The sequence below is a fragment of the Neophocaena asiaeorientalis genome, unplaced genomic scaffold, assembly GCF_003031525.2.
Source record: "Neophocaena asiaeorientalis asiaeorientalis breed wild unplaced genomic scaffold, Neophocaena_asiaeorientalis_V1.1 scaffold77, whole genome shotgun sequence".
In the NCBI taxonomy this organism is placed as follows: Eukaryota; Metazoa; Chordata; class Mammalia; order Artiodactyla; family Phocoenidae; genus Neophocaena; species Neophocaena asiaeorientalis.
Window position 1 is genome coordinate 7,145,916 of NW_020174645.1, and position 21,308 is coordinate 7,167,223.

Consider the following 21,308-nt stretch of genomic DNA (forward strand, 5'->3'; position numbering starts at 1 on the left):
AAATTATCTTTTGCATTTCTGTGTGCATTTGTTATTCAAGTAAAGTACACATTTTTAAGTGCTCAGAGACTACAAATCACACTTAAAAAAAAAAAGTCACTGCCTACATTTGGACACTTGGGGAAATTTACTCATTCAAAACTTTGAAAAAAAAAAACAAAAAATAAATTGCCCTGGCTGAATATTTCAAATTCTGACTGGAAAACAAGAGTGTAATAAAAAGTTAGTACTATTTTCCTGTTTCTTTTATTTATATACATATATATCTTAAAACACAGTTACTTTTCATTTTTAAATTACACAAATAATACATTTTCAATGTAGGAAAACTGGGAGATACAGGTAAGCAATGGTCTTATCTATATTCTTCCAGATTTTTTTCCCTTTGGACACATATATGCATATTTTGTTACAATAATTCCTGTCCCTCCAAAAAAACTTCAAAAATAACAAAAATCAAACAGTAAAACTAAAAGTAGACTGGTCTTAACTGTATCACAGGTGCTAATTTATATTATATACACAAATCTATCTACATTCATTTCAATTTCGACTTTTAAAATCTAAATTATGCTGTTCCAATAATACTAAAAGATGCCACTTTAAACAGCAGCAGTTTCAGAATAACTAAGAACTTGATTCAGGCATGTTCCTGATTGCTGATAAAGTATTATTTTTTTTCATTAAAATAAGTAGCTTTCTAGTATTCCATCTTTCGAAGAGAAGAAGGTTCTGCCAGTTCAGCCACAAGCTCCTCACACATTTGGTTACTTTTTAACAAACTCTTCATTCATTCTGGTGTTCTTGAAAATATTCGTCAAACACGGAAGATGACTCATCTTCATGTTCCTGACACAAAGCAAACACAAGATAGAAAATACACCCACTTCCCCTCAGTCAGACCTAGTATATGCTTACATGTTTTTCAGGTTATGCTCTATAAGGAGCTAACGCCCAGCATCAGCTCCAGGTGTTGCTCACAGTGATTGTTAATAACAAAAGGAATGACTGACAGAATGTTTCCAGACATGTGGTAAATTAAAGGGCTTATATCTCATTTAGAAGTAAACTCTTCCTCGAGTTTATACTCATGTCAATTCTCAGCTAATGTGCTGTGACAGGGCCTCACTGACATACGTGAGGGCAGCCCGAGCCCAGTTGCATTTCACCTCCTCTTTCCATGTATGCCTAAACTCTGAGGACAAAGAGCTTAACTCCATGGGATTATGCAGGAGGCCAGTGAGTGCTGGTAAACGTTTTTACCAAAAGGCAATAAACACCCCAAACCAGAAAGTACCTTCGGTTCTTTAAATTCCAAGTCTTCTCCATACTGAATGGCAAAATCAATATGCTGTAATACGATGTTCATGCTTTCTTCATCTGACTGATCGTAAGGCAAAAATCGAACCATGCTGTAGTCGTCAATCTACAAGTTGGGGATTTCAGAAGGGGTCATTCTGAAGTACAAAATACTTAATTTTCAAATTATATTTGAGTTTTATAACCATTTACACTTCTGGTTAAAACCATTTGTGTGTGTATGTGTGTGTGTTGTGGGGAGGAAGGACAGACAGACACAGAACAACAGCAAATCAATACTGATTTTTCTGGATTATGACCAACTAGAATACTTGCTAACTTGTTACTGAACCAGACACTGTTTCATAGGCATTTACCTGAACTCAACCACCACTGGAAATTCCAAAAGGCAAAGACAGTCTGAGCTCCCAAAACAGCTTGGAATAATAGACACGTCAGTTAACTTACTGGCTACTGCCAATAATTGCTTCTAAATTAAACTGCTGACCAGCCAGCCCACAGACTCCCACCCTCCTCCTTTGGCAAGGCAATAGGGTTGGACCATGTTTTCCAAAATGGTGGCCACTGAATGGATGCCAATACACACCTGACCAGGTCATTAAAAATAAAATCCAACAATTTCGAAAGCTTACCAGTCCACATATAGCGTTAGTCAATTTTTTGAATTTTTTGCTTCTTAAGTCGCTTGTAGGGTCATCTAATAAAGAATACATGTCTGGATCTAGAAACCTTTAAAAGTGAGAAAGAAGACTGATGAATAAAAGGAAGAATAAATCAGGAAACTAGATTTATAGACTGACAGAACCTCACATCGAAATAAAGCTTAGAAGGTTCATCTCTGCAGCTGACATATGATGATATGGAAGAAGCAAACTCACTTCTCAATTTCCTTTTTAGCTTTCTTACTCAGCAGATCCATTTTCGTCATGACGTTAACTTGAGGAATTTCTAGAGAGATCATAGCACTCAGGGCTGATAAGATGCCAGAAATAAACTGAAGGAGGAAACAGAAAAGGGAAGATGAATCAACTGGTGCCAAAAAAGTTCCCTGGTCTCCACATAAAAGAGAGGCTCCTGCTTCTCTCTGAACAAAATTGGCCTAAGTAAAAGAAAGGCTAAAGTAAAGTGAAAGAAGACAGTCCACTAATCAGATTCTCGACCCCTGGTTTCCAAGGGTGAGGATAAGGAGGGAAAATGTAGATTTAATCCATGGTGATCACAAATCTCAATTTGGATGACACCTTTAATCTTTTCCATCAAATATTCCTTAGGGGCTACTAATGGGAAATAATGTTTGTTTTAGATAGTTCATAAACTAGATAAAACATCATCAGAAAAACAGACTTATATGAAGATACACAACTGCCTAATTTTTCTTGGTAAGTAGTTCCCCCAAATCTATACAGTATCACAATTTATCCTTTGAGTTAAGAATACATTATTATAATAATTTAATATTACGGGATATTAAATAATTCTGGAGTATAGTTTGTGAAACATCCAGAAATCATGCAACAATTAAAGGAGACTGCCATCTGCTTGTACCCATGACTGAAAAATCGACAACAGATTTATCCTCGAACCTTGAACGACTCCACCATGAATTGAGAATCAACAAGAAAAACTCCACAGACTCGAAACTCCCACTGTTCTAGTTGCTGGACCAGCTGTTTCATCACGGGCAGGTGAGTGTACAATTCAATCTGACCTACATGAAGAACATTATGAGACTATTACAATCAGGATATATGTTAAATTACCAAATTACAGGAAAACAATTTCCTATAAGACAGCTGAGGAAAAAAAAAAAAACAAAGTCAACCTCTGGTGGTAACATATTCAATTTTCAAGGGGTCTTACAGGCTCTGGAAGCAATCACAATACCACGAGAATCCCAAGGAAACTATGCAGTTTTACGTAGAAAGTGAGGTTCTTCACACTTCCGTTTTTGCTGATCAAAAGTGAAGCCTACAAAGGTGTGTTAGGTTTGGGAATCTTCATCAAGCTGTACACTTATGACCTCTGCACTTTTCTGTGGGTGTGTGTATGTTCAGTTAAAAACAAAGGGGAGGGACTTCCCTGGTGGCGCAGTGGTTAAGAATCTGCCTGCCAGTGGAGGGGACACAGGTTCGAGCCCTGGACCGGGAAGATCCCACGTGCCGCGGAGCAACTAAGCCCGTGCACCACAACAACTGAGCCTGCGCTCTAGAGCCCACGTGCCACAACTACTGAAGCCCGCACACCTACAGCCTGTGCTCCGCAACGAGAAGCCACCACAATGAGAAGCCTGCACGTGACAAGGAAGAGTAGCCTCCGCTCGCCGCAACTAGAGAAAGCCTGCGCGCAGCAACGAAGACCCAACGCAGCTAATAATAAATAAATAAGTAAGTTTATTTTTAAAAATAGGGGAAAAAATGTGAGAGCCACAAACGATCAAAACTAGGTTAGGCTTAAGTCTTAAATTCATAATTTGGCTTGAGAAGTCGTGTGATCATCTGTCCCCTACCAGTCTCACCTCAGGACACTTCCCTTTGTTTACTGTGCTCCAGCCACAAGGGCCTTTTTGGTACCTCAAACACAGCTCATTCCTTCCTGCCTCAAGGCCTTCAGCATGCTGTGCCCTCTGCCTGCAGCACAGTCTCCCTCACCTCACCCTATGGTCTGGCTTACATGCTACTTGATGAGAAGCCTCCCCAACCTCCCTGCTGTGTGATGGTCTGTGCTACTCCTGTGGAGTGCCTGTCAGAAATATATTAAATAATCATTTGGGTGATTATTTATTTATTTGTTTGTTTATTTATTTATTTATGGCTGCACTGGGTCATCGCTGCTGTGCGCGGGCTTTCTCTAGTTGCGGCAAGCGGGGGCTACTCTTTGTTGTGGTGTGTGGACTTCTCATTGCAGTGGCTTCTCTTGTTGCAGAGCACGGGCTATAGGCACGTGGGCTCAGTAGTTGTGGCACGTGGGCTCAGTAGTTGTGGCTCGCAAGTTCTAGAGCACAGGCTTAGTAGTTGTGGCACATGGGCTTAGTTGCTCTGCAGCATGTGGGAGGGATCTTCCCGAACCAGGGATTGAACCCATGTACCCTGCATTGGCAGGCAGCTTTTTAACCACTGCACCACCAGGGAAGTCCATTTGGGTGACTTTTGTTTATACTGCCTAGCACTACCACTTGCCTGTGGGCTCCATGAGGGCAGAGACCATGGCTACCTTGCTTTCTAGGTATTTCCAGAGTACAAAATAAGCACTCAGTAAACTCAATGAATTAATATAAGCCAATGAGTAAGCGAGTTGTACCTTACCGCAGCAGGGTTTAGAGCTACGAATGGTCACTCCACTTTCTCCACTGAGGATAGCACGAGCATGACTTCAGGGAAAATGATACATTCAGATAGCTGACTTACCTGGACAGTCAAAAAGGATGTAGTCATCCTCTACATGGCCGAGACAGTCCTCTAGCCAATCGAAATTATTGGCAAAGTATTCCATGCAAAATACCAATCCTCCATTGGGACCGAACTGCAGAGTATTGTCCTCCATCACGTCATCCACCTCAATCAATTCCCGGATGTCTGAAACCACAGAGAGGGCCCACAATACAAGAGCATTATCTTCACTGGTGATAATTAACAATTATATAAAAACTCACATGCATGAAATTACTTCTGTACATGGTTATTCACTGTAGCAGTGTCCATGGTAACAAATTAAATACATTTTTGTACAGCCAGACAATGAAATCCTATCCAACCATAAAAAGGAGAAGCTCTTGGGCTTCTCTGGTAGCGCAGTGGTTGAGAGTCCGCCTGCCGATGCAGGGGACACGGGTTCGTGCCCCGGTGCGGGAGGATCCCACATGCTGCAGAGCGGCTAGGCCCGTGAGCCATGGCTGCTGAGCCTGCGCGTCTGGAGCCTGTGCTCTGCAACGGGAGAGGCCACAGCGGTGAGAGGCCCGCATACCACAAAAAAAATAAAATAAAAAAATAAAGGAGAAGCTCTTTAAGAACTGAGGTGATATAGTCTTCCAGGTATACTATTCATTGAAAATTGCAAGGTGCAGAACTCTGTGTTAGAATGCCGTCATTTGTGTTAAAAAAAAAAAAAAGACAAAAATTTACTATATATACAAATATACATATTTTATTTTACATGCATAGACTTTGGAAAGATACCCCAGAAACTAGCAACACTGGCTGCCTCAAGGGAGGGTAGCCACCTGCCAGGACACAGAGCTGGGAGGAAGACAGTTTCCTGCATACTTACTCTTCTGTACCTTTTGCAATTTGAACAATGTGAATATACACCACCTGTTCTTAAGCAAGTAAAACAAAACCATACCAAGAAAACCAATTACCGTTTCTTAATATCATCACCCTAGGGAAGCTACTTAACCTCCCTGTGCCTCACTTTCCTTATGTATAAGAGTGGGGACAAATCATATATCCTAGGGTAGAAGGATGAGGACTATATGAGATAATGTAGCTAAATCACCTATAGCAGGAGCTTAAACATTCTGGTATACACATGGTTCTCTTCTATTACAAAGTTTTGGAAATCAGTACTCTTGTGTTCAAACCTACAATCTCAGTTCACTCACAGCCACATTTATATGGATAATGTCTTCCTATGCACTTTCCCAGGGATAAACATCTGCTCAAAGTTAGGGCCTTCTAAAAGGATGACTCAAGGACATTAGTCAGTAAGGCACTTGTACCAGAAAGTCATGTGAACTAGAGGTGGGGGGATTTTTGTTGGCTGCCATGTGCATCCCGAAGCAGAGAAGCTGGTCTGTAAGACAGACAAAAAGAGACAGAAAGCCAGCCTAGATTCCTGTTAGTTTTTATGTTTTAGGTTCTAGTCTCTCATAAAGCCTTGCTTGCTCTTGGGTTTTGTGAGAAGTCCCCCAATTCCTTCTAAAAAATTCTCCTTTTACATAGGCTAGCTTGAGTGCTCTCTGTTGGAAGCAACCAAATGATCCCAAAGCAATGAAATGCTTTTTCTCAAGGAAGATGACTGTTTCATACCTCTTCCTCTCTTTTCAACCTGCCTCCCTCATCCTACCCACACCCACTTCTAGCCACCCTCAGCTGATGACCACACATGACATTCACAGAAACCAGAAGTCAACAAAAGAGAATTTCCCACATTCCCACCACCAATATTACATGGTGCCTTCCACCTTGGCTTCCTTCCGGCTACAATGAAAGAACCCCCCAATTCTTGGCAAAGGCAAAACCCTCCACCTGTTTGGGAGCCCCTCCCCTTTCTCACTCTCGCAGTCAACCTTACAGTCATTGCCCCTCTCTGGTATCTTCAGTTTCTTTCTTTTTACTGGATCATTCTCTTCAGCATACAACTCTGTTCCAGTTACCATCTTCAACCTTAAAACCTCCCTTGACCCTCACATACCCCACCAGTTATAGTCCCACTTCTCTGCTTCTTTCACAGCAAAACTTCCTCAGCAAGTCATCTCCGCTCAGCATCTACACGGCATCACCTCAGTTCACTCTTCAAACCACTGCAACCTGGCCTCCATCCCTACCATCCCACTGAAATCACCAAAGTCGCCAACACTTCCACATTCCCAAATCTCACAGCCACTCCTCTGTCTTCTTGTACAACTTCCCAGCTGCATCTGACATAACCAGGCACCAGCTCTTTAGTGAAACAGTCTCTTCTCCTGGCTTTTTTAAAATAGATTTTTAAATTTACTTATTTATTTTTGGCTGTGTTGGGTCTTCGTTGCTGCGTGCAGGCTTCCTCTACTTGTGGTGAGCGGGGGCTACTCTTCATTGCGGTGCGCAGGCTTCTCATTGCAGTGGCTTCTCTTGTTGCGGAGCACGGGCTCTAGAGTGCAGGCTTAGTAGTTGTGGTGCACAAGCTCAATTGCTCCGCAGCATGTGGGATCTTCCTGGACCAGGGTTTGAACCCGTGTCCCCTGCACTGGCAGGTGGATTCTTAACCACTGTGCCACCAGGGAAGTCCCCTCCTGGCTTCTTTGACGCTACATTTTCCTGACTTTTTTCCTACCTCACTGACCCCACCTCCTCTACCAGACCCCTGAAGATGAGACACCTTCAAGGCTTGTGGGCTTCAGCAGTTGCAGCAAGTGGGCTCAGTAGTTGTGGCTCACGGGCTCTAGAGCGCAGGCTCAATAGTTGTGGCGCAGGGGCTTAGCTGTTCCATGGTATGTGGGATCTTCCCGGACCAGGGCTTGAACCCGTGTCCCCTGCGTTGGCAGGCAGATTCCCAACCACTGCACCACCAGGGAAGTCCCCGAATGCCTTCTTGGTATAACCTCTTAGATAGCTATCAGACATCTCAAACTTAGCAAGTGCAAAGAGAACTGCCTCAAACTTAAACCGATTTGTCTTCCTCCTCAGTAAACAATATCATGCACTCAACAACTCAAGTCAGAAACCTAAGAGTGACCCATGATCTCTCCCTTTCCTGCACCCTTCTAGTTCAATCTCTCACAAATGCTGCTAATTCTACTTGCAAAATATATACCATATCTGCCTGCTCCTTTGTATCTCCACCATGATCACCCTAGTCCAAGCCACCTAGACAACTGTAATAGCCTCACTGCTGGTCCCTGCTTCGACTCTTGACCCTCTAGAGTCCGTTTTTCATCTGAGAGCCAGTTATTTTTAAAAACATAAATCAGGGGGCTTCCCTGGTGGCGCGGTTGTTGGGAGTCCGCCTGCCGATGCAGGGGACGCGGGTTCGTGCCCCGGTCCGGGGTATCCCACATGCCGCGGAGCCGGCTGGGCCCGTGAGCCATGGCCGCTGGGCCTGCGCGTCTGGAGCCTGTGCTCCGCGGCGGGAGAGCTCACAACAGTGAGAGACCCGCATACCGCAAAAAAAAAAAAAAAAAAAAAAAAAAAAGATTAAAAACATAAATCACGGACTTCCCTGTTGGCACAGTGGTTAAGACTTCATGCTCCCAATGCAGGGGACCCAGATTTGATCCCTGGTCTGGGAACTAGATCCCACATGCATGCTGCAAGTGAGAGTTCGCATGCCACAACTAAGGAGCCCTCAAGCCACAACTAAGGAACCCATGTGCCACAACCAAGAAGCCAGCGAGCCGCAACTAAGGAGCTCACAAGCCACAACTAAGGAGCCGTCTTGCCGTAACTAAGGAGCCCACCTGCCGCAACTAAGACTCGCCACAACCAAATAAATAAATAAATATTAAACAAACAAATAACCCCTCACCAAAAAAAAACCAAAAGAAAACCATAAATCAGATGTCAATCCTCTCCCCCTGCTGGAAACCCTCTAATGACATTCCACTGTTGAAAGGTGCTGTAAATTGAGGATTTTTGTGGGGGGGGGGGGGTTGGCTGTGCCACACACAGCTTGCGGGATCTGAGTTCCTCGACCAGGGATTGAACCCATGCCCCCTGCAATGGAAGCGTGGAGTCCTAACTACTGGACTGCCAGCGAAGTCCCTTATAAATTGAGTATTTGTGTCCCTCTAAAACTCATATGTTGAAAACCTAACGCCCAGGATGATGATATTAGTAGGTGGGGCTTTGGGGAGGTGAATGGGATTAGTGCTTTTATAAAAGAGGTCCCATAGAGCTCCCTCTCCCCCTTCCATCATGTGAGGACACAGTGAGAAGTCAGCAGTCTACAGCTGGGAAGAGGGCCTTCGCCAGAATCTGACCATGCTGGCAGCACCCTAATATTGGACTTCCGGCCTCCTGAACTGTGAGAAATCCATTTCTATTGTTTATAAGCCACCCAGTCTGCTACTTTGTTACAGCGGCCCAAACAGACTAAACAGGGTAAAAAACAGGAAAAAACCCATACTTCTCATGTCCTACTAGCTCCTACCCATCTCTTTCCTTCACTCCTTATGCCCCAGCTTATCAGCATCTTCGCTTTTTCTGGAACACACCAAGCCCTTTCCCACCTCTCCCTTATATAGTAACCTTGATATTCTTCCAACTTGGTGAGCACATTACCATCTTCAGGTCTAGGCCGAAAGAGCTCCTTCTCAGAGACGTCATCCCTAAAGCAACCTCTCCCAGTTATTCCTTCTCATCAGCCTAAAGCAGTCCTTACCACAATCTGTAACATGTTTATCATTTTGCTTATCTCCCTTGCTAAAAGGTCCACAAAGGTAGGGATAGTATCTGTCTTGTCCTCTGCTATAACCCTGGTGCCTGGCGTAAAGTAGGTGTTCAACAGACAATTGAATGAATAAATTCAAAGACTTAAAAGACAAAACAAAACATTTAGGTTGTTCACTTATAGTATGATCAGCAGTAAAACAGGTTTACCAAACATGATCAAACATGAAAGAAACAAAAGGGAAGGGTGGTGAGGGAGGAGTCTACTCACTTTTAATTCTTACATCAGAGACTAAGAAAGGATACTGTCACATACATCAACATGAGCTGATGTCACCAAATGACATTCAGCCTCATGTTGTTCACCACAAAACCAGGGGACCAGACTGTATTAATTTTCAGCTTCTGTGTTGAGCAGCCAGTGCTCACTGCCTCCCTACTCCCCTATTTTTCCTGAAGGAGGGGGAAGGCTCTGCTCAGGACTTACCAGCCATCACGGAGTAGTTGAAATGTTCTGCTGCAGGATCTAGGTTCACAACTTGGACAGACCGATTGAGGGCTTCACAGTGCTGGACAATGGTGGCACAATAGGTGCTCTGTAATGTCATAAAGCATGAGGGGTTAGAGCAACAAGCAGTGCAGTGCTTACCCTCTACACCTCCAGAAGGACTCTCCACACCCCTTGAGCCGTGTCTACTAAGGCCAAAACTATTCCTTCATTGACCAAGAAGCTGACTGAAAAGAGGGAAAAGGCACTGGGCTGGCAGTCAGGACACCTGACTGGGCTGCAGATCCAGACCTGGCTCGGACTCATGGGTAACTCTGGGGAGGGTGCTTTTCCAATCTGTCCCTCAATTTTCTTGTCTCTAACTGGAATGGCCTCCATGATCACCAAGGCTCCTTACTGCTCTAACATGCAACAAATGGAATTTAAAGGGAAGATTTCTGATTACACATTGCAGCACCTGACACAAGGTGTCTCCACTAGGATTGTAGACTTTTTTTTTTTTTTTTTTTTTTTGCAGTACGTGGGCCTCTCACTGTTGTGGCCTCTCCCGTTGCGGAGCACAGGCTCCGGACGCGCAGGCTCAGCGGCCATGGCTCATGGGCCTAGCCACTCCACGGCATGTGGGAATCTTCCCAGACCGGGGCACGAACCCGCGTCCCCTGCATTGGCAGGCGGACTCTCAACCACTGCGCCACCAGGGAAGCCCCTCTCCACTAGGATTGGTACAGTCCAAACAAAGCTTTAGGTGGGGTGCTCGGGGACGATGTCTCTGAGAAGGGAATATCTGAGCTGAGAGACAGCAGTGTGCTTGCCAAGCCAGGGGAGTAACATTCCAAGATGAGAGAATATCAGGTCAGTAAATAGCCTGGAAGTGCACTATCAGTTTACAACTTTGGGTTTAGAAAATTTTTTATCCCTCATGTACTATGTTAAAATCTCTAGGCTACTTGTCTGTCTCTCCCACCCTCTATTTAAAGGCAGGAATGTGGGAACTTTCCTGGCGGTCCAGTGGTTAGGATTTGGCACCTTCACTGCCAAGGCCCAGGTTTGATCCCTGGTCAGGGAACTAAGATCCAGCAAATCACACAGCAAGGCCATAAAGTAAGTAAATAAATAAAGGCAGGGATGTGTCTTATTCAGTTGTATACGCCCAGGGACTATAACAATACCTGGTACATAATAAATGCTTGATAATTATTTCTAATTGACTCATATGTTTGAATAAACTCCACAAGTGCACAGGATTTTGTGTGTGTGTTTTAGTCACTACACAATCCCCAGGGCCCAGAACAATGCTTGGCACAAAGAACATGCCCAGTGAGTATTTCTGGTAGCAGGCATCAAAAGTTTATAGAAAGATACTTATCTAACACAATCAGTCTGAAAATTAATCTAGAATATAGAAATAACCTCTATCACGCTTTTATCTTTCTCCTCAGTGACTTTACACACACTGTTCTCTCTGCCTAGGAGGTCCTCTCTATACACCACACTGTATTTTAAGTAACTAGTCTAAGTATTCCCAAATAGACTACTGGCTTCGGGTAAGCAAGGGCCATATCATAGTCGCATGTGTATCTCCTGCACCCAGAATAGGCCAAGCATCAGAGCAACGTGTTTGTCAATTTAAAAACTGAAGCCAGGGCTTCCCCGGTGGCGCAGTGGTTAAGAATCCGCCTGCCAATGCAGGGGGCACAGGTTCGAGCCCTGGTCCGGGAAGATCCCACATGCCGCAGAGCAACTAAGCCCGTGTGCCACAACTACTAAGCCTGCGCTCTAGAGCCCGCGAGCCACAACTACTGAAGCCCATGTGCCTAGAGCCCGTGCTCCACAACAAGAGAAGCCACCGCAATGAGAAGCCCGCGCACCACAACAAAGAGTAGCCCCTGCTTGCCACAACTAGAGAAAGCCTACGCACAGCAGCGAAGACCCAACACAGATAAAAATAAATAAATAAAATAAATTTATAAAAAAACCCAAAAAACTGAAGCCACACAACACCTCTACAGACTCCAGTGTTTCCCACACTCCTGTTATTTGATCAATATCGTCACAATTTCTACCATATTTGAGTGCCCCTAATAGGATTCCCTTAATAGTTGTTTACAAAAAAACTGTATCTCTAACCAGAAAACCAGTTATACTTTCCATAACGTGAAGGTAAGCATAAAATTATATGCAACTTTAACAAAATTATTTCAGTTCTAGCTGAATATAGTTGCCTGTCAAAACCTATGAGTCTAAAATCTGCTCTCCAAAAAGACTTGAGAATTAAAGAAGTGTTGAAGATACGCTAGCACCAAACTGATGATTTCACCTCAATGCAAACTGAAAGAAAACTGAAAAGGGAGCAACTTTCACAATACACGATTCAATGTTCATTAATGTCAGGCCCATGTACCTCCTAAAGTCTCCTCAAATTCCAGAAGTCCACGTCTCAATCTCTGAGAAGCAGTGATTAACGAGACCCCACTTTAACCTCCTGGGTTAAAGACTGGGGACAAATTCTGGAGTTAGACAAAACTGGATTCAAATTCCAGCCATCATTTACTAGGTGTGTCACCCTGAGCAAAAACTTAACCTTTCTGTGTCTCATTTTCCTTACCGGCAAAATGGGAGTAACAGGACTTAACTCACACGATTTTTAAGGAAGTAAGTTTTTTTTCATTAACAGGAAAGGATCTGGGGCTTAAGTACGCAATACCTGGGGCAGTATCTAGGGCTTAAGTACGCAATAAATATTAGCAACTATCATCAATCTCCTTTCAAAACAACAACAAAAGGAACACTGAAGCCCAGACTGCAGAAGCGAGCTGCCCAGGGTCTCAAGGTCCCCAATACACACAACCGGCAGCTTCTCCCTCAGGACCTGAACCTCCCAGCCTCCCACAAACTGCGACATTTCTCTCCTTCTCCCGCCAAAGCCTCACCTTCCCGCTGCCTGCGGGGCCCATGACCAGCTGCGCATACCGAGGCATGCTTGCTCCCGCGGTTCCTGACACCTCCCGCCGCCGAGACCCAGAGCGCCACCACGACGCTCCCTTCAGCCTTCGCGCGACGCCCACTGAGTTCCCGGAACACGACTACAAACCAATCGCAGTCCAAATTCCTTTTGCGTCTTCAGTTCTGCCGCGCCTCTGACTACGGGGTGTCCGGAAGGCCAAATCCCATGTGAAACGCGTTTTGCGAAAAGCCCGAGGAGGGTTTGCGCGTGCGCAGAAGTAGTTGGCTGAAAAAGAAGGTTGGGATTCTGGCGAGGTCTGCTTGCCCTGGTGATAACGGACAACCGTAACACTCTGAATCCCTCAGCCGCGTGCCTTGGTCCTTTATTTGCGTACTGATGTTTGACCTATATGGTGACCTTCGAGATTTACAAATTTGCAGAGGATCTGGATACTGAGGTGGAAGGCACCTTCGGTTTTAGAGGGAAGGTATACTTCCTTTCCGTGACGCATCCCTTCCACAAAAAGATGCAAACGTACAAACGCTCAATCAACTAAAGGACTCCCGCCCCTCCCCCAACTTAACTCCAGGATCGTGGATCTGCCCTCCCCGCTCTCCCGAAGCTGTTCGGGCAGTGTCCGGACTTCATCGGAGGGGGCTGGAATCCGGCGTCTGCCTCTTCACCCCCAGTATTGCCCTGCCTGACGCACGCGTGCTGACAGGGGAGGGGAAAGGGGAAAGCTTCTCCCGCACATAGCTCGCCTTCAGGGCACACGGGAGGAGATGCCCGGCCAGGGTCCAGTGTCCGAGTGGACGGAGTGCAGTTCTTCCACAGAGCCGCCCACAGGGGCCAGGGCCGAGGGTGGCGGCGGCGGGTGAGGCTGTGGGGCCCTGAGGGGTTTGGGAAGATGGCGATCAGCCCCGGGTCGTGATCCCCGGGTAGAGGAGTGGGTAGGAGCAGGCTGCTCCAGTAGACTGGTCCCCAATGTACTGAAGTGAGAGGAAGAGAGAACCTTTGTTGTGGCCGCGATGGGAAATATGGAAGCCGACTCAGTTTAGGGGAAGGGCTTCAGAGGGAAGCTTAGGAAGAGGGTTGGTGCAATGACTGACTAAACGCGGTGACTGCGACAGTCGCCTGGGTGCCTCTTTTGCCCCAGGGGGCGCTACGAAATCTGCTGGCAATTTTGCGGTCTGGTCAACGTACTTCTACAAAAAAGGGGTTGGCGGGGTGGGGTTGGGGGGTTGGGGGTCACCAAGGGAACAGAGGTTCAAAGAAGCGCTTCCAGGTCAAATCATTTCCCTGTGTGTGTGACATTAGCCACCTTTATGTCAAATTGGGATTCATAGTCTGTAATGAGACAGATGACTCTGAATCTTAGAGACACCTTGATTTTAACATTTTCTTCACTCAGTAGTTCCTTTTTCATAAATCCATTTCATTTTGAGCAGGTTTTTACTATTATTTCCTGGATGGTGAAAACAATTAGTTGCTGAAGTTACTGCTGTGGGCAGTACCTCCTCATCCCTTGCATGAGTTATTCCCTAAAAGTGAGAATTACCCGGTGTTCCTCTGAAGCCCACCGTCATAGCTCCTGCTGCACCCATGGCCATGTTTTTTAAAAAAAATAAATGTATTTGTGGATTTAGGATTTCTAAAGATAGGATGGGGTTGTGTGTTTCTTTTCTGTTTGTCACAGCGCTTGGCAAAGTTCTGGATCCCAGTATCTCAGGGGATCAATGAATTCTTGGTCATTGAATAAATTGCAGGAAGAGAAAAAGGGGAGTGTTTGTCAATTTGAGAAAAGAAAAAATGAACTTGTACAAAATTAGCAACATTCCAGACCAACTTATCAGTTCCAGTTCACCTTAAATTACATACAATAAATTACTTTATTAAAAATAAAGGAAGAAAATATCATGAATAGCACAGAAGCCCAAACAACTTTATTGAGCTCGGTGTAGGAATTAGATTAGGTGGCTATAAAAGTAAAGCCAAATCTGGCTTACAGTAAATCCTTTACAGAATGGTAAAAATCTCAGATAACCCACTTTGAAGAAGCCTGGAGTCATTAGAATATAACCAGAATTACAGGAGAAGATTTGCAAGACATTATTATCTGATGGAAACATGAAAAGTAAAAAGCATCTGCAATACTGTCCTTTTTTCATTTAAAATACTTTCTTTAATGCTTATAAAGCTGTCAATTATTACATATTATTTACACCCCTTTTTTTTTTTTAAACAGATCAGCTGGATATTCTTATTACCAGAATTCCAAAGGTATTGGTGAGTAGAGCATATAAAGCAGATAATATGTATCAGTAATATGGCTCAGAGAAGCCAGTTTTGCTATAACTACTCACACAATGGAATTTTAAAAAGTCTTCATTAGCATCCTTGGTAAACTCTTTAAGATTTTCAAACAACAATCCAGCAGGTTCTTTGTCTCCTGTTAAGATATCTCACATCAAAAGACTACTTCAAAATTGCAATGAATCTGAAAAGAACTGTGTTTATAACTGATGTTGGTTGAAAAGGACAGAACACAACCTGGGGTTTATACACAGGTTGAAGGAAAAAATTCTAAATTGTTCAACTTCAAAGAACATAAAATATTTCTCAATGCTGCTATTTTCCTCTCACTTGAAGTAAAGGATAGAGCTGCTGGAGGTAAGAGGTTAAGACAGGCCCCCAAGACCTCTCACTAATTTTTTGAGGGGAGCAATTTCAATTCAATGATATATAAACCTGAATTCACTTTGCTTTTCCTTGGAAAATTTATAGTCCTAACAGTTACCTAGGAAAAACACACACATATCTGCGTGTATATACATATATATCACTATTTATTTTAATATACATGTGGTTGTTTTAAAATGGAATTGCTGAATCATATGGCAATTCTGTTCGCTTTTTTTGAGGAACCGCCATACTGTTTCCACAGCAGCTGCATCATTTTATTCAATATATTCCCACCAGCAGTGCGCAGGGCTCCGATTTCTCCATATCCCAGCTAACACTTGTTTTCTGTTTTTTTGATGATAGTCATCCTTATGGGTATTAAGTGATATCTCACTGTGATTTTTATTTGCATTTCCCTAATCATTAGTGGTAGTGAGCATCTTTTCATGTGTTTATTAGCCATTTGTATATCTTCTTTGGAGACATCCAAAGTCTATTCAAGCCCTTTGCCAATTTTCAATTGGGTTGTTTGTTGCGTTTAACTATTATTATTATTATTTTATTTTTTATTTTTTTTAGAAGATGAAACCACCTTGATGGCAGTTTCTCTTTTTTAAAAAAATTATTATTATTATTATTTTTTTTTTTTTTTTTTTGCGGTACGCGGGCCTCTCACTGTTGTGGCCTCTCCCGTTGCGGAGCATCAGGCTCCGGACGCGCAGGCTCAACGGCCATGGCTCACAGGCCCAGCCGCTCCGCGGCATGTGGGATCCCGGACCAGGGCACGAACCCGTGTCCCCTGCATCGGCAGGCAGACTCTCAACCACTGCGCCACCAGGGAAGCCCTAAATTATTATTAATTAATTTATTTATGGGTGTGTTGGGTCTTTGATGCTGCGCGCGGGCTTTCTCTAGTTGCGGCGAGTGGGGGTTACTCTTTCCTGCCATGCGTGGGCTTCTCACTGCGATGGCTTCTCTTGTTGCTGAGCACAGGCTCTAGGCCCGCAGGCTCAGTAGTTATGGCGCATGGGCTTAGCTGCTTCACGGCATGTGGAATCTTCCCGGACCAGGGATTGAACCCGTGTCGCCTGCATTGGCAGGTGGATTCTCAACCACTGCGCCAACAGGGAAGTCCCTAAAGCTCTTCATTTTAACACTGCCTCATTAAAGGGGTAAAATGTGTGTTATTCTATCTTGAGTCTAATGCAGAATAGAATTTCGAAACTATATACTGAAGGCAAATGAATGATAAAATATTTTTGAAAATCTTTAAAGCACAAATCCTGCATGTATATTCCTGTTTAGTATGGTCTGACATACAATAAAGAAATAAGTTACTGTCAACATTTTGCATCTCAGCTGAGTTCAAAATAATTTTGTCCATATGTAATGATTATATATCATTATATATAGTAAATATTTATAAATATCTTAGATTTTTGTGTGCTCTAAAACCAAATGGCATATCATAATGTCTCTTCAGATTTAACAGTCTGACTCATACTGGTATTCCAGGATAATCAATGACACATGTAAATAGATGGATCTTAATAATTAATTTGTTAAACTTATCTTTGCTTATGAAATTCACATAATAATGTCCTTGCCTACAGATAGATTCAAAGATGGACACAAAATGAACTCACACATAGCCATGCTGCAAGAGTTATGGAAAACGCCTCAAGTTCAAACAATTCACATCCCTAAGTCAATGACAGAGACATCCTTTCTAAAGGTATGCTAACCAAATACCAATATTTTATTTAAATACCGATAGTCTTTGTATTCAGAGCTGAACTTTTTATTGAAGATAAGCTAGTTAGAGGGTAAGGCACTGTAGAAGACAAGTACACCGAGCACATTGTCTAGGAGTCCATAAATATCTGCTGGGTAAACTCATGAGTGAATGCAAGGATTTTATCATTATAGATTCCCTATCATAAGAGTTCTTTCAGGGTTTTATGATACTTTGGATCTAATGTACCTTTACTCAGGAAGCTCAGTGCCAAGCACAAAGATGCTTGAGGAAAGTTCCACTCTAGAGACAGAAACCCAACCTCATAAAGATTTTGCTCAAGGACCACAAAATTAAAAGCAAGTAAGTAAAGAAAATGGCAATAAACACTTCATAACTGTTGACCTGTATTACCCATTAAAGATCATGGCTGGCAGAAGTACCCTCTCTAGAGCAATATAAATTAGGGTTACTAAAGATCTGTGCAAACTGATAAGTTATTTCTGACCAACATTTAATATTTTCTCTGCATTTATTATCTATTCAGTTCAGTAAATCTTGTGTTTGTATGTATATACACATGCATATATAGTGGAGTCTTGCATTTTAGGTGAGCGTTAACTTCTAAAATCAGCAAGTACAGTGAAAATCTTAGTCAAAATTACTTATATGACTGGGACTTCCCTGGTGGTCCAGTGATTAAGACGCCATACTTCCACTGCAGGGGGCACAGGTTTGATCCCAGGTCAGGAACTAAGATCCCACATGCCGCTAGGCACAGCCAAAAAAAAAAAATTACCCATATGAGAGACCAACAGACTACCCTCAGTCTGTCCAACACCGAGTTATTCTTCTGGTGCTAGAAAAGACTGTTTCTAAGACTAGAGTAATTGTGTTTCTTTTAGGTACCACTTTTGAGGTACCACCTCAAACATCATATTCAGAAGGCAAGATGCCTACACTCACTGAGAGGCACATGGGAACTAAGACTCATTGACAGACAGCAGGTTCACACTTTCCTTATTCTTCTAGGGCAGTGTTTCTCAAACCCAGTGGGCATCTGAATCACTTGAGTGGAAATGGCAAACAGAGTCACTTGTACTATTTAAATGGCCATTTCTTTCTCTCTTAATTTTTTGGCCAAATGAACATTCTGTCCTTTCAGATATGGAATATTGCCAACCTCTGTTCTACAATGCAGCCTATAAATCTTGTTTTGTCTTCTAGCATCCAGACCTCACCTTAGGCCAGAAGCGTTACCTGTGCAGCATTGCTAAGATCTATAATGCAAACTATCTGAGGACGTTAATGAAGAGGCCGTACATGCATGTGACCCAGCACAGCTCACAAAAACCAGGCAGGTGCACCTCCAGGTAGTTTCTCACTAGTTCTCACAAGAAACAAGAGGGTGTTCTAACAGAGGTGATTTGTGTGACAGGTGTCCTCACTCATCACAGGAGCCACCTCAGTTCTCGTTACTCACAGAAGCAGCATTACCCCTGCACTACATGGCGACACCAGCTGGAGAGAGAGGACTCGGGGCCTTCTAACATTGCAGCTGCATCTGCACCTGAGATGATCGTACAGCATTCCCTTTGGCGACCAGTGAGAAACAAAGAAGGGTTTGTTTCCTACTCTTTAAGAGAAAAATGTACCCCTCAACTTTATTTGAGCTAAATGACATTAAATCTTGTGTTCCCTAATATGTTCACTTTATTAAATTCAGAATAGGTTGGGCAAAAAGCACAAAAGAATGCTATCTTATAGTCTCTTTACTGAGCTGACTGGGATATGTTACTGTTTTTAGAACTTTGTGGAATTGTAAAAATTTCGATCAGCTAAAGATATGGAAGACTGCCCTTTTAAATGATTCCCACTCAAATTTAAAATAATACAAACACTTTCAAAAGGAGAAGCATATGGTGGCTTATCACAGGGGAATACTATAAACAAAAAAGGAAAAAAGAGATTAAGATGCCTGATTATTCAACCTGCGCTATAATCGTTAGCTTTGCATCTCAGGGTTAGTATGTCACGGGAGAATTCAGAGTCTGAAAGGGTCTCTTTGGTGATGCCGGCAGCTTAATAAAAAGAATGTATATGGTCTTCCACATGCATTTGGCAGCTGTTCACTGTGCTGGTTCCAATTAAGATGCTTCTCTTTCTTACAGTTTAAAAACTGGATATGCATCTAAAACAAGATGTAAGTCACTGAAGATTTTTAGAAAACCAGGCAGACTGTTCATGCAATCAGGTAAATGTGGAATTCTTAATATACGCATTTTTAAAGATGTCATGCTAAAAAATATTAAACCCAATATAGTTCCATTTCTATTAGAGAAGACATTAAAAAAATTTAGAATGTGACTTGCTTATATTGCTCCAAACAAAACTAAACATGAGGGCTTCCCTGGTGGCGCAGTGGTTGAGAGTCCGCCTGCCGATGCAGGGGACATGTGTTCATGCCCCGGTCCGGGAAGATCCCACATGCCGCGGAGCAGCTAAGCCCGTGAGCCATGCACGTCCGGAGCCTGTGCTCCGCAACGAGAGAGGCCACAACAGTGAGAGGCCCGCATACCGCAAAAAAAAAACAAACAAAAACTAAACATGAAATCGATTTCTGCTTTCATTTAAAAGAACACACTGCTCAGGGACTCCTGCATGCAGGATCTTATTTCTCCGATCAGTGATCGAACTCATTCCCCCTGCAGTGGAAGCACAGAATCGTAACCTATGGACCACCAGGGAAGTCCCCAGACAGCAATATTTTGTATAGAATCAAATAGTTAACAAAGGGCTATATCACCTATACCATTTTGTTTAATATTCAAACCAGTGGAAACAAACCAATTATTATTATCAAAATTTTACAGAGCAACTCAGACAAATCCACATTTGGGAAGGATCAGCATAAAGGATCCTTCTACCACAAGTACAGAATATCACAAAATGAAAAAGGCAAGAGAAAGACTGAATGCTCAGAAATATTCCTCAGAATTGATAAAGTGGAAAGGATTAAGTGGAAGTTAAATAATTTCCTAGTTACTACCACAGTGAGTAGGGAAGTTGGTAGGAAACAGGGAACTTAGGCCTTCTGAACCCATATCCCACTGCTGTACGACAGCACCACTCAGCTCTGCTGTAAGTACCATACCATGCCTATCCAAGAAATGAGGGAAATGGCAGGGGAGAAGGTAAGTCTGGTTCCAAAAAGAACAGCTGGAGGAAACCACAGATAGAGGAAAAGTCCCCATGGTCCCCCAAGAGAAAAGAAATGAGAAGGAACTTAAGGAAAACAGAGAATACTGAAGCTATAACTTTCCCCAGTCAAAAGATTTTGAAAAGCAATGGGAAAATAGGACTTAGTAACAGAGAATCTGCTATACAATAACTTGGCTAGAATACAGTACTGGGCATCTTATTTTAAAAAATAAGAGATTTAGGGGGAGGGGGAGATAATCAAATTTTGAAAATTGCAATTTGTTTTTGCCAAAGGCTTATTAAAAAAGTAGGTCATTTTGAAGGTTGTTCTTGTATACAAATCTCAATTTTCAGGATGAAATACTTTATTTCCAAAAGACATTATAAACTCTTATTTTTTCCTTCAGTTTCTACAAATGATTCTGAATCATACATGAATGAAGAAAAAAAGGAAGATGATTTGCTAAATAAGTGTATGCAATCAATGTCAATTGAAGAACACGGAGAACATCTGATGCTAACTTGACAATCTTGAGTATTGGTGATGTGCCAAAGGTGGGGGGAAGGGATTGTGAATTGTGTCCTCTCTCTACATTCAGTATTGTTATTCACCACTAAGTCATTAAGTAATTTTAGTTTGTTCAGAAACTTTTACTACTATGTAAATGGTTTGATGTAGTTCCATGTACGAATATTTTGTGTAATAAAATTTGTGTGAAATATATGCGTGTAGTCCTAGCTAGATACAATTAAAATTCTTCTTGTCACCTAAAACTGAATTATTCTTCTTTAAATCTGAAAAATACATTGTATAATTCTCTGTTTACAGTAAGT

General features: G+C 42.8%; 2 protein-coding genes across 3 annotated transcripts; one reads left to right on the forward strand and one right to left on the reverse strand.

The window, feature by feature from the left end:
* Positions 1–230: 230 nt before the first annotated feature.
* GPN3 (GPN-loop GTPase 3) lies at positions 231–12,994 on the reverse strand. Its single transcript, XM_024758667.1, has 8 exons — positions 12,843–12,994; positions 9,892–10,000; positions 4,725–4,892; positions 2,904–3,028; positions 2,199–2,314; positions 1,953–2,049; positions 1,298–1,426; positions 231–849 (listed from the first exon to the last, which is right to left on the reverse strand). The coding sequence occupies exons 1-8, from the start codon at positions 12,888–12,890 to the stop codon at positions 787–789; spliced, it is 855 nt and encodes a 284-aa protein (XP_024614435.1). The 5' UTR covers positions 12,891–12,994; the 3' UTR covers positions 231–786.
* A 221-nt stretch (positions 12,995–13,215) lies between these two features.
* On the forward strand, positions 13,216–21,248 carry FAM216A (family with sequence similarity 216 member A). 2 transcript variants are annotated; one of them, XM_024758668.1, is made up of 7 exons: positions 13,216–13,730; positions 15,102–15,142; positions 17,152–17,273; positions 18,501–18,630; positions 18,712–18,895; positions 19,445–19,527; positions 20,882–21,248. In XM_024758668.1, the coding sequence occupies exons 1-7, from the start codon at positions 13,639–13,641 to the stop codon at positions 20,998–21,000; spliced, it is 771 nt and encodes a 256-aa protein (XP_024614436.1). In that variant the 5' UTR covers positions 13,216–13,638; the 3' UTR covers positions 21,001–21,248. The 2 variants fall into 2 exon arrangements, with proteins under 2 accessions (XP_024614436.1, XP_024614437.1); XM_024758669.1 differs by having other exon boundaries at positions 15,102–15,136.
* Positions 21,249–21,308: the final 60 nt, after the last annotated feature.

Coding starts and splice junctions, on each gene's coding strand:
- GPN3 (XM_024758667.1), bottom strand. CDS start 12,890: ATGCCTCGGTATGCGCAGCTGGTCATGGGCCCCGCAGGCAGCGGGAAG. Junction 3,029..4,724: donor CATCCTTTTTGACTGTCCAG/GTAAGTCAGCTA, acceptor TTCTTCATGTAG/GTCAGATTGAATTGTACACT. Junction 850..1,297: donor TGGAATTTAAAGAACCGAAG/GTACTTTCTGGT, acceptor GCTTTGTGTCAG/GAACATGAAGATGAGTCATC.
- FAM216A (XM_024758668.1), top strand. CDS start 13,639: ATGCCCGGCCAGGGTCCAGTGTCCGAGTGGACGGAGTGCAGTTCTTCC. Junction 13,731..15,101: donor GCCGAGGGTGGCGGCGGCGG/GTGAGGCTGTGG, acceptor TTTTTTAAACAG/ATCAGCTGGATATTCTTATT. Junction 18,896..19,444: donor CCAGTGAGAAACAAAGAAGG/GTTTGTTTCCTA, acceptor TCTTTCTTACAG/TTTAAAAACTGGATATGCAT.